The 13,074-nt window shown below is 45.2% G+C and overlaps 1 protein-coding gene across 1 annotated transcript in view; it reads left to right on the top strand.

Annotated features, from left to right (window-relative positions):
* The window catches only part of ST6GAL1 (ST6 beta-galactoside alpha-2,6-sialyltransferase 1), a 61,589-nt gene extending 54,380 nt beyond the window's left edge, over nucleotides 1–7,209 (top strand). The window contains exons 6-8 of the mRNA XM_067301963.1: nucleotides 641–742; nucleotides 2,405–2,579; nucleotides 4,520–7,209. Coding sequence (XP_067158064.1) covers nucleotides 641–742; nucleotides 2,405–2,579; nucleotides 4,520–4,761 — 519 coding nt within the window. The 3' untranslated portion in view covers nucleotides 4,762–7,209. The remainder of the gene's footprint in view (nucleotides 1–640; nucleotides 743–2,404; nucleotides 2,580–4,519) is intronic.
* Nucleotides 7,210–13,074: the final 5,865 nt, after the last annotated feature.

Here is a 13,074-nt window from a genome sequence, read left to right as displayed (position 1 = left end):
TGGGCAGAGCTTTTTGGAACAAGTGCCATGCACACTTGAGGTGAAGTTGAGCATGACTGCAGAGCTGGCCATGTTTAAATGTCTCCTATCTATGATACTTTTTTCTTAATTAAATCTAGATCTTCATGCTCGGTGGTCTTCCCCCCAGCGCCCATGCACTGTGGGGTGGTAGCGTCACCCCATAAGCAGCCAGTGGTGCCATGTAACCAAGATACCCGTCAAAGTCAGTGTGTTTGCCTTAGGCTGGTACTGGACTATCTTGCTGCCTGGTTGGCAGCAATTATATTTCACTTGTTTTTGGTAATTCTAGCAACTGAATTCATTGTATGAGCTGAGCCACTGTGTGGGTCCTGTCCTTGCTTTTTATTAAAGACAGGTAGAGACAACCTTCTTGTAAAGCACGATGACAGTTTTTCACATGACTCTCCGCCGAATCCTTTGTTCCTAGATAGGACCGGCATAAGCATCGGAATGAAGTAACTGGGAATTGTGTCCTTGCATGAGCGTGGTGGGACCAGTTCAGTTACCAGCAGTGGGGGGGCTGCAGCTGTATTCATGAATGTTTTACTGCTTGACTGCCTGCTTCTTCAACAGCAGACCAAATATGTATGTATTGTATTTGTTGTTGTTGTTGTTCAAGCTGGTAACTGTTGAGGAGCAGCAGTTCCTGACAGACGCGCTATATAACACTGGAATCTTAATTGTCTGGGACCCGGCACCGTATCATGCAGATATTCATGAGGTAAGCCTGCGTTCGCTCCGGTAAAATTAGATGCAAATGCTTTGAAGTGCATCTGTTAACTCGCTTCCTCCTAACATGTGCAGGCACTCATGTTAAAACTGTTCTTGTTTACTTCCTCACTGCCGTGGCTATACCCATAAGTACTTCTGCAAATATCCCCTACATGAGTGTACCTAGTAGAAACACCCTCTCCAGACCACTGTGAAGGCCCTGGGGCCAAATATAATAGGTCACCACCGTGACTTTTCCCAGGGCTGACACCACAGAAAGGGGATCACTGCTGGCTGCAGCCGTTGCAAAATCACCATGGAAGACTGAGCTCCTCTTTCTGCCTGTTGCTGTAAGATTTGTTGTCTGTAGATGCTTGGATAGTTAAAGGCAGCAGTCAGACATGAGAGATACTTGATGCATTGTGAAAGGAATAGGAAACCCTCCTAAGATCTTAGTGAATGTGTCTCCTCTCTGTGTCAGCTAGATTTTCACTTGTGGGTGTCGTAATCCCTCTAGCATTCCCTTTGCTTTTTCAGTGCAAAAGGGTGTCGTTTGATAAGTGGTACACTGCGGAGGCTAATCCAGGGTGCATGCAGCTAGGAGCGAATAGGCCCATCCCTGCTTTTATTTTAGGCTCTTTCTGTGCCTGTGAGGTCTTTGCCATTTCTTTCCCTGGACTGGCATTTCTGATTTTCTCACCGGCATTTATCCTTGTGTCTAGTTCCACATCTCCAGGAGACACAAGGTATTTGTACAGTGTGTATAAGAGCGAGTTAAATGAGGATGGGATATTTTTAGCATAGTGAAAAATCTCTAGAGGACTTCAAGAAAACATAAACCCTTCCTCAGTATTTTTTACTGAAAGTAGAAGTGTTGAGATGCAAATCAGCTCAGCCTGTTTTATAAGGCTGTGCTGAAGACACTTGCATCCAAATAGTACCACCTTGGTACTGCGAGAGTGCTGGGGGAAGAGGTCTGATAACATGTAAGGCAGACTGCTCAACATCATCTCCTAGTCTGTAGTGGGCATGTGTGGGGGTGGGTGGGTGGTTTTGGGGTTTGTTTGTTTGTTTTGGTGGCGGTATGTTTTCAAGTCTTTTGGGTGTACTCCTGCTGCTTGTCCCAGCGTCCTGCTGCAGTTTGCTACCCTCTCTGTGGTTGCAGTGGCTGTGTGATCAACCTGATCAGGGAACTGATCTGGCTCAAACTTTATTTCCAGATTTTTTTTTTTTATTTTTAAGACTGATCCATTGCTTGATCTGGTTCATAGCACAGTCACAAACAGTTGTGTTGATGCAGCTGTGGGCTCCAGTTAGAGAGGAACCAGCTGCAGGACAGTGTGTGTTGCGTGGGGGAATGCAGAAATGTGGCTGATATTTCTAGCAAAAAGACTGGGGTTGTAGAATGAAGCTCTACATGAGGCGAATCTCATTTAACGGTCCTTCACTGCCAAAGAGAGGAGCTTTGGCTCCTCTTGCTCTCTTCGCCGAGGCGAGTCACCTTGCTAATCTGAAGAGCAGATGGGGGGAGCGTGAGCGTGTGTGTATATGCATAGCTGGACCTTTTTCCCTTGGCAGCAGCAGCAGCTTAAGTCATCTTAAGCAATCTTATTTAACATTGATTATGGGAAAGAGTGCTGGAAATAAAAGGCTCTGACTTTCTGTTTTCCAGTGGTACAGAAAACCAGACTACAAATTCTTTGAAAACTACAAGCTGTTTCGGATTAAACATCCAGAGCAGCCCTTTTATATCCTAAATCCAAAAATGCAGTGGCAACTCTGGGATATTCTGCAGGAGAATTCCCTGGAGCATATTCAGCCTAATCCACCTTCTTCAGGAATGCTGGGTAAGACAATAACCCTCTCGACTTCTTGTTCCGTTTGCAGGAACCAGTATGCCTGTTTTAAAGACATCTATGGGTTTATGTTGCTCAAAGCCAAAGAGCTTATCAGAGTTGCTTCTACAGTGTTTGTCTGATGCCAGAAATTAAGCTTCCTGTCTTAAAAGTAGCAGCTCAATTGTGTTAAAATACACAGTTTGCAGCACCCCTCTGAAACAGCAGTTATAAACATGGCCTGGTTCCATGTAGAAGCAGGAGAACAGATTGCAACCTCAAGATGTTTTATAGCATGTTTAGCTTCTAGAGCCAGAGCAGTTCACATGGGGTGCTGAGATGAAGGACGTGGCTCTTGTGGGCTCAGATCTTGTCAGGCAAATAAACCTGTCATCTGCAGATGAAATCTAAGTGTTTACCTGCTGTGTATATAGTTAAAGACTTAGTGGAGGGTTGGGGATGATCAGACTGAAAAGTCACCCTGAAAAGGTCAGTGATATTCTCCCTTACTCAGTATGTTAATCTTGTTTGTCAGTGTGCTAAATTCAGCCTCTCTGAGAAGAGGCTCATTTTATGTTCTGCTGTTGCAAAGCTTTTCCTTCCTATTGGAAGGCAAATCTCATCATCAGCTAAATGAAAAGGGGTGAACTTCTCGGGACCAACACATATCTGAAGTGAGAGCCTAGAAGTACGGTCTTGCCTGCCATGGGGCTATCAAAGTGCTGTACTTCAGCCATTGCTCTATTTCTGTCTTGAGGTGGCTGCCAGAGGAGCAGAGGCACACATGGACGTGTGTGTAAACAGAGGAACTTCTTATTTCTGCCAACCAAACTTCTAGTTTTCTTCTTTGCTCTTGCCTACCAGCTATTACATCATTACTTGGATGCATACAAGACAACAGCATAACAGTACAGTCACTGACTTCAGGAGTAAGATCGCTGTGACCTGAGGTAGGGGCTCGAAGACAGGGCTCTGGTCCAGTTCTGACAACAAATTCCTTTGTGACTTAACTTTGGGCGAGGTTATGCCCGCGTTGAAACAAGTGACCTCAATGGACAAAAGGGAGCAAAAACGAGCTCTGGTTTGCAACTCTGGGTTTCTTGGAAGGCTCAGTGGAGAGGAAAATTGTCATTTGGAAAGGTGGATGAAAATGTTTTTAAAATGCATCTTAGTTTAACAAGTGGCTTCACAAATGGGGTTCCTCTAATGTCTTGTGAATTCAGCTTTCCTCTGACTGGTTCCTGAAAGTCTCTGAGATAGTGCATGAATTTTATGGGATATTATACATTGGTTCTATTTTCCTAGCACATTCTTGCTATTTCTTGCACTTCTTTGGCTACGCAGGGAATAAATATGGCTTATTTCCGTCAACTTCCAGCCACAGTTGTGTGTGATTCTGGCCTCTGGGCTCCAGAGTTGTTAGTGTGCCTCTCAGAAGACACAGGAGGGCAGCACTGCTCTGTCGCGGGGAAGCTGCATGAGCTTGAAGAGCGGCTTTCTGTTCAGTGCCTGTGTGCATTCATACCAAGAGTCATCTCCAAGCATCGTCACTTTTGTATCTTCTGCATTAACCGGAGGCAAATGGGAAAGGCCGAACGTCTCATCTCTGCTTACCCAAGCAGGTTTGAGCTGGGCAGTTTGCATCAGTTAATGTAGCACACAGCTGGCAGATGCTCAAGTCTCCATGAAGGTCCTGGAGAATGGCAGCAGTCCTAAATGTTGGCCTTTAGGTGTGGCCATCACTGTAAACTACCTGCTTTAGTCAGATTGATCATATGCTTTGCAAGAGGGAGTTCAGAAAAAAGCCCCATCAGACTTATTTTCTTCCTCTCTGGTCTGAACTTTCAGAAGGGAAACCCTTCCCACTGGACTCGGACACTTCTTGCTTGACTGTCTTGTCTCACTAGTTCTGTGATTTTAACTGGGGATGTCTGTTTTCCCTCCCTCCGTAGGCATTGTGATCATGATGACTCTCTGCGACGAAGTGCACGTGTATGAATTTCTCCCCTCCAAGCGGCAGACGGACATTTGCCACTATTACCAGAAGTTCCACGACCGTGCCTGCACCATGGGGGCTTACCACCCCCTGTTGTTCGAGAAGAACTTGGTGAAGCATATAAACCAGGGGACGGACGAGGACATCTATATTCGCGGGAAAGTGACTTTGCCCGGTTTCCGAAATGTACGTTGTTAACAAATCAGTCTGTGCTGTGTTTAGTCATTTTTCTTGACTTTTCTTGACTGTCGAAGCACTTTTTAGATCAGGGTTGTCAAATTTGTTAAGTCTAAACACTGTTGTGTTTTGACAGCTCTTCCATATTGCAACACCTGCTCTTAGGACTTCGGTTGCATACCATCTTTGAACTTTAAGGCCCTGTAATGCGTTGCGGTACGTCCACTCGGTATGTGCGAGAGCCACTGCAATAGGCTTACTCCTCGTGGAGCCAGGCTCACGCAGCAGATGGATGTCACCATCTCAACTGATGAGGGTGAACAGGAAACACAGGAGATGCTTTCTAAGCAGAGATCACCCAAGTCTGGATCAAATGCTGATACAAGTCAGGCTGCTTCAAAGGGATTATGACAGCTGACAAGCTGGTCCATTTAAGAACAAGAAAAAAAATTAAAAAACTTGATCCCATAGCCCTGGAGCTCTTTGGAGCAGGGCCGACTTATGGAAACACTGTCAAGACTGGGTACTGATAAGCTAAACTCTTAGTCCAAAATACTTGATTTTATGAACAGTTAGAACAACTGTGGCAACTTCCTTTCAAATTTTAAGAAATTCTGAAATCATGCTGGTAGCTTTAGCAAACAAAGGGGAAGGCAATTCACAGTTCAGTGATTCGTGCAAGATGTTTTTAAACTTTTTACTTTTTTCTTTTAAATCATTTAAAATTTATGTGAACATTCACTTCTCCAGTACAGTGTTCTGCTTGGTACAGAAGAAAGCTTATTTCTGAAACATTTTGGGGAAGATGTTCCCCAAATGGGAACATCTGTTTTGTGCCCAAAAGGTACAAACGGGAGCCTAAAGCAAGTTGGTACCTCACTGCAGCTGTACGCGGCCTCTCCTGTATGCCGTGGTGGAAGCGGCCCCTCCATGGGCTCTGTGCACATGCAAGGAGCACACACATCATCCCCACCTGTCCTGCTCCGTACTGCTGCATTTCGTGATGTCTGTAAAAAGCTTTCTTCTGTTTCGAATAAATCCTGTGAAGTCACTGGCCCATTCTTGCCTTGCTGAAACTGGTGTAATATAGCTGCTGCTTGGACCCGGGAGACTCGTAGCAGGCTCGTGCCGGAGCAGAGATATCTGGAGCCGGACATGCTCACATGCCCGTTTCTGTAAGAGGCAGCACCTCTTTGCCCACTTCGTGGTGGGAGTGCGGCTCTCCTGCTGGTTTCCCCCAGCAGGCAGCAATCACATTTCAAACAGAGCAAGCTGTAAGGCTGGCTTTCTGCACGCTCGCATCTCAGTTACATGGTGGGGTAGTGTTGCAGTGGGCACGACACGTCCAACGTGAGGCTGGGAATCCTGGCCGGATCCAGTATGGGGTCCACTTGTACTCTATTTAGCGTTTTTACAGGAATTATGACAGAGTTTAAAGTAGACCAGTGTTGGCCCTTCTTTATTTTGTTTGCTGGCTGCATAGATGCAGATCTAGTATAAATTGCAAGTGAAGTTGGGTATTTAGAAGAGCCAAGTTTAAGTTAGTGGGCAATAACAGGCTGCAACGAAAGCCTTGTGCCCCGTGAAGTCTCTCCTGAAATGGCTCCAGGATGCGAACCGCTTTCTCTGTGTATAATGCTGCCATTTCCAGGTAGCCATCTGAAGTGCCAAGTCCTTCGAAAGATGTTCCACAACGTTGTGGGGTGGATGTGGGGAAAGGCTAGCAAGGCTGGAGACTGGGGGGATGAGGGGATAGTGTCATTTCTTGATGTAGTGGAAGCCTATTAAAGATTATTAAAACCTCATGACAGTTGTTATTCTGCTCCTGAATGTTTCGCAGAAATATTCTGCAGAAACACTCCTCCGTAGCCGTGACTTCGTTTTCCTTCTCCCTGAGGACAAGTGGAGTCTGTAGCACTAGCGAAACTATGGCCTGTGAAGTACTGATGGGGAGTGGGAGAGGAAAGGGAATGAAAGGGAAAAACTGAAAGGGGATAGGAACTGGGACACTGCGACATCACCACTGAATTATCCTGACTTCAAGTTTAAACTTGGCATTACCCAGTACCCTACCTGTTTCCACGGCTCTGCTTATTAATCTGCAGAAAGTATATTTCAGTAAGACAGTAGGTCAGTAGGGAAACATCATCAAGATGTCTCCTTTCCAAGCGTGGACTCTTGGGAACGCATAGCTGTCCTTGCTTGCACTTCTGAAAACCTCGCAGATGCAGATTTTAAAAGATAGTCTGAAAGATCTAAAATTCTAAAACTAGAGATGGTTTCTGGAGAAAATTGCAACCTTTGATAAGGCTTTTGATAATTAAATGTTACTTTTTTTTTTTAAGATAAGGCAGTAGAAACTGTATTGTGATGTTAAGATATTAGAAAATGAAAGGATCTTTTCCCTCTTAATAAATATACCCATCTTACAAAAAGAGTATAGTCTTCAATGTACTAACATGCAATAAAGAGCAGTGATTATTCTGGATCTAACACTCCACCCAGAAGCCATTTCTTCCTCTTTGCTTTTAGGTATATTAGTGAATCATGACCACAGGTGCTCAGCATTTATCTTTTAACAGTCAAATCTAAAGGAGATGAGGTAAGTGCAGCTGTTGGAGGGCTTGTGATCACTCTAGAAAATATTTAGTCAATGCAAAAAAGTAATGATAGTATGTTACTGGTAAAGTAATATTGGGCTTAATTTTCTTTGAAGGAGAGCTTTTATTGTCAGGTCTGGCAAAATTGTGTGTGTTTTTTCTTTTGCTTTTACAAAAGAAAAAAAAAATCAAAACAGGTATTTAAATTGTATATGCCTGAGTCAACACATCCTTCCTCACCTCCCCAAGAAGAATATAGTGGCTCAGCAGGAACTGCCTCTGACAAGACTCTGATTTTTCAACAGTGAATGTTTAAAACAACCCATGCTGGCACTCGCGCGAGAGAAACCCACGCCACCTTGGCAGAATATCCCCTTGGTTTGCTGCGTGCACCCTAACGAAGATCCAGGTACAAGCAAGAGGCGGCTAATGCTCTGCTGCATGGTCTCGTGGTCCGACGCTGTTGCCCTGCACTTTGGGTGTTTGTTTTCGCTTGTAAATTCTGCCAGCACATGTTTACGTGCTTCAGGTGACAGGGCACAGCACAGAAGAATCAAGCTTCACTTTGAAATGCATGTGTGCAGGGAGGACATAGGGATCTTGCGTCCCGGCTAGCGCTCCAGGAGCAGTACGCCACGGAGATGGGAACGCCCCAGTGTGTGCATGGGGGGCAAAGGTGGGGAAGAGCCTGGAAGGGGGCAGGGGGGATATGAATTAATGCCCTGAGCAGGGAGCTGCCTGCAGGGCCTGTGGTCAGGATGGGGTTGCCCAGTGCTAACGAGCTAATTGAGAGCTGCTGAGAGCAAGGTGGTGACCCAGCCTGCCTTGGGCCTCACTGCAGGTGGGAAAGAGCCCCTGTTTTCTCAGGATCTGCAGAGCAGGATGCCTTCTGGAAGACAGAACTTGGAAGGAGCAGGATGGGCTTGTTTCTAGCTTGTTTTTAAAACGCAGATGGAAGAGAACTGGTAAGTGTCCCTCTTTGGCGTTTGCTCTTTATCGGACAGCGGGCAGTGTGTTTTCAGTGGGAGAGCAAACGCTCCTGCCTGCATGGGCAGAAGGTTGAGGTGGCTCAATAGGGTGTTGTGTCTCCCTGTTTTGTATGAGGCTCTGTTTGTTCTCTTGCTATCTACACTTACCTTGTAACTTCATATGTGAGAAGGGGAGATTTTCATATTAATTGCATCTTTTGATAGTCAAGTCTGTCTTGGAGCTTCTCCTACACTTAATGCTCTACCGTTAAACTTTGTTCAATGTACAATGAACACAACTAACTCAGGAGAAGAAAAAATCTAAGCAATGCATATTTGAAAAAAAAAACCCACATCTTTTTAAAAATCTCTGTTTTGGCAGGGGGATACATGGGTGTTTGCAAAGGCGAAAGAGCTAACAGGGAAAAACTGACCCCAGAAATGGTCTGAAAAAATGTACATTTAATGCAATTTGTTACAAAATTGTTTTGTTAAATTAATCTACTATTGTATTCGTTTTCTGCATAACCTTTGGTGCGTTAGCCAGCACAAGGGGAAAAGCAGATGCGTGTCTACCTACAGCAGCTGCTTTTAAGTTCAGAAGCCCAGGAGTTGACAGGAAGTCCCTACCATACTGCTAAAGCCATACTGAAAATGATTATCAGTATGCTATAAAAACCGATGGAGGAAGAGGAATGGAGAGAAGTAGAGAGGGAGCTGACTGAGAGTGTTTTGTTTTGATGCAAGTAACTCCTGGCAGATAGTGGGGCTGTTTAAAGAGAAACAGGTACTTCCCCAAACGCAGTGAACTCGGTACACTGTCTACATGGCAGCTCTGAGCATGCTGCCTGTTTTGAAGGTCAGTGTGCACTGAAAGCTGTCCTTCTGGGAACAAAACCAACTTGAAATGTTGTTATTTCCATTCATGTAAAAATCTTGCAGTGCTTTTCCTGCTTGGCCCCGGAGTCATTTGCAAAGACAATAGCAAGGCGCTTCCAGGAGCCAGCTCGGTTTTAAGCCAACAAAACCTTTTGCAGCAGATGCTGTTGGCTGTTCTTCATGTTCGAAAAAGTTGCAATTTTAGCCTGTGGATTTGTAGTTTGTAATTTTAAGGAATTCTAAAACCTCATGTAGCTCTGTAAAGACCCTGGGGTGGAAAGTAGTTGGCTGTAGCAGACCAGCAGGTATGCAGGGAGCTTGCAAAACCTCCGGCTCACATGGCTCAATATGGCTTCTGGGTGAGAGACAGGATTACCTTCTGCCCCCTTCAGCATGAAGGATTCAAAAATGGTCAGTAGTTATGTTACTCCTTCTACGTATTCCATTGCATTGGTGCATAAGACCCTCGACAAGGTGGTCATTATAACAGCGGGATTGAACTATGGTGAGCCAAGCTTGTTACTAATTCTGTTCCAGAAATGTTCTCTGGTGCTTATTGTTACCCTGGCCAAACAGTGAAGCAGTTTGTTGTTAGAGGAAAGGAGTTTTCTAGATATTTTAGAAAGCTTCCAGCAAACAACTGGAACGTACATTTGAAAACTCAGTTTTGTGACACAGGAAAAAACCCTTTCAGTTTGATGCTATTTGTATGGGCTCCGTGAATTGGGACTCAAGTTCCTAGCTGGAGAATTTAAGGGAAACGGATCGAAACTTCTTTACTTAGAACTGAGACATTCAAAGCAGTCTGAACAGGAAGCAAGTTAATCTTGTTAAACAGGACTGTCATGGCAGATAGTTTGAGCCTGTCCAGATTAATTTTGACCTGTATTCTAGAGAAACTTTTTTTCCTTATTTTTAATTGTTGAGTAAGAGTTCTAACTTATATAGATAAGTACAGTAGTCTCTTATCTGCACTTTTTCTACTTCAAATCCAAGGTGTTGCTTGCAGAGAAAGCTCAATGAGTGACTTGGGCAACGCGATAGCGATTTGGCATTCTTGCTCGAGTGGTGTGCAGTAATGTCATGGATAGCTGCATCCCGGAGCACGTGTGAGATGTGTGTGTTCAGCTGGTCTCCAGCTCCGTGACGGATCCAGCGATGTCAGGCATGCAGAGTGCTTTTTCTGTCATTGATTCAAAGACTTCTGTAGTCCCCCCCAATAAACTTCGAAGCTTGAGCTCTCCTGGGCTTTTATTTGTATGTTAACCCTTAATTACCTATATTGTCCTACGATGGGAGGCCTGATTTCAGCTAAGGCTTCCAGGTAACACTAGTCACCCATAAATCTTTTTCCATAACTCTAAGATTCAGATGGCAGTAAATCAAGAAGGAAGGGGTGTGAGGGGAAGAGGTTAGTTGTGCTAACTAGAAATATTTCCCTGCTCTGAAGGTGCAGAACAAGTTCATATCAGTACTATAAAAATGTTGAGACTGCACAGAAGGGGTAGGTGAGGCTCCCTGCTCATCATACCCCTTGCATGCTTACTTGGGGATGATATAAATGCCTGTGTGCTGCTGTGAAGAACAGTAGTGACAGCAGAGCTTTCTGCTCATTGCCATTTTCTCTGTCTGTCAGAGGGAATTTTTTAGAAACTGAAACATTCTTCTCGGTTTTTGAGATGAAGTAAGTTCCCGTGGACTTCATAAGCTCTTCAGTTGCATTGGCATGAGGTACGGTTTAATACCCATTTTACCCATTTCTTGTGGGAGGCCTGTCCTTTTGGTTTCCAAACTGAGGTCTCGGACACTAGCTGTTAGTGAGCTGCTGTTACTGCCACAGCAATGACAGAGTACAGGACTTGTCAATGGCTGCACCTTTAGAGTTGCCTGATATGAGGCCAGCCATCTCTGAGCTGCCATATTCAATTTGTGTTCAGATCTGCGCTATGCTGATGGCCCAGGTGGTCACGATAGGGTCCCTTGATCCACATGGCTTTGGTTCCCTTACCAAGTGGAGATGACATAGCTGTAGGAAAGGAGATTCTGTGTTTTTCCTCTCTTCTGAAGAAGAGTGTTTCTGACCGTGTCCTGCAGTTGTAGGACGGACAGCAAAACCTCAGTGCCAGCCCATGGCAGTTCTCCATGGCTTTAACTGAACTGTGGCAGCTCATGGGCAGGAATGAAGTGAGAATGGCTGCTTGGCACGTAGTGACGTGACTGTACGTATCACAGCGAGGGATGCTAAGCCTCAAAATGGGTACGTAACCATAAACCAAACCTCCATGCTTACTGTTGGAGTGACTTCTCATTGACCCTACGCAAGGTGTGCTGGCACGTCTGCATCGCGCTGGGTGGGGCACCCGCCTGGGCTCAGTGCAGCCCAAGGGAGAATGGTGCTGACCTCCAGGTTTCCCTTCTCGTGAACGTGAACCTCAGATGGTTCCTCTGTCCCAGATCAGCCAAACGGTGCACTCCCTGGCTGCATCCCGCGAGCCCGCCGGCAGGAGCGCTCTCAAGGTGGCGAACTTCAAGACGTTTAAAGCAAACAAGGGCAGAATGGGCAAGTGCAGGTGGGCCTGGGGTACGTCACACCACCTGCAGCTGGAATGTGCACCTTGGTGGGTTGCTGGGTGTCCCGGTCACAATGTCCTCTCGCCCTGTGCACAGCTTGCCTCCTGATTGCCTCCCCAATCTGTGCATCCAAACTGAAGCCCCGAAGAAATCCTCATTTACTCTGATATGTCTGTGTTAGTTTTACACTTTCATTTCATAACGAGATATAATGATGGTGCTGTAACACAGTACTGTCCTATGTGGTAGAGAATGCACTTTTTTTTTTTTACTATAGTGGGAGAAAACTGCAAATGAGTAGTCTTGGTGGTGCGTGTGAACAAGGAAGTGGTGTGTCAGGAAATCAGCTATTTTCGTTGCTGTTTGCCATAAAAGAGACAATACAGGAAACGGCTTTAAGTTCAATTCATTTTCAGTTCTCTTATACAGCTATTATTATCAAAACCACACTTGTGGTGAGTTTCCCCACCTTTTTGTTTGTTTTTGACCAACTGTTGTCACCCTAAGTGTGTGACACCTTCACACGTGCTGTGAAAGGGTGGGAAGATTTCCAGTGACTCGGTGGAGTCTGGATCAGGCTGTTGGCTATGGTGGTGGCCAAGATTTGGGAGTCTGAGAAGAAATTAGCTTTCACCACGTAGGATGTATCTGAGTCTTTTTTTTGTTTTGTACCTGTTTGGGCAGTGCTTGCCTGACTTTAACAGGAGTTTTTCAGGAGGCCTCAAGGCTTGGCTCCATGGTAAGCCGGGGGGAAGAAGCGTGAACGGGCCAAGAGCTCGAATGTGAACCACAGCTGATGGCAGGCGGTGTCTTACAGCGCCCCACTGAATTCCTGCGTCACGCCTCTGACGTCGGCTTGCCGTTAAGTCTGATCTCATTATCCGATGATGGACTATTTTCTGTGGGGCTTAAAAATAGGATGTTCAAAGTTGATCAGCATTTAAAGCTACGTAGTTAAAAATGCCACTAGTTTGGTGCTAGGGAAACGAACATCTCCACTGTGTGGTTAACGGAAGAGAGGAAATACAAACGAGTGTTTTTTGTTTTGCTTTTTAATTGACTGTCTTGAAACCCGGAAAGTTTGGGCCTGGGTTAAGAACAATAAAAGTCTGCTGCGACTGAAAGTTGATAATTATTTTATTCTTTTTAAAGCGGTCATTTACCACGTAAGGACTCAGAGCCTGTCATAGTGTGTGCTTTTATCCGTTTTCTAAAGTCAAGTGAAAAGGACCTTGGGAGTCTTTCAGGAAAGGTCGTAGGAGATCTCTGGAGATACAGTGCTGTGTTTTTACACAGCAAAGAGGTCACGTACCTAG

This window comes from Apteryx mantelli, chromosome 9, assembly GCF_036417845.1.
Source record: "Apteryx mantelli isolate bAptMan1 chromosome 9, bAptMan1.hap1, whole genome shotgun sequence".
NCBI classification, from domain to species: Eukaryota; Metazoa; Chordata; class Aves; order Apterygiformes; family Apterygidae; genus Apteryx; species Apteryx mantelli.
The sequence above is the reverse complement of the archived record's forward strand: the minus strand, read 5'-3'. Positions and strand labels throughout refer to the sequence as shown.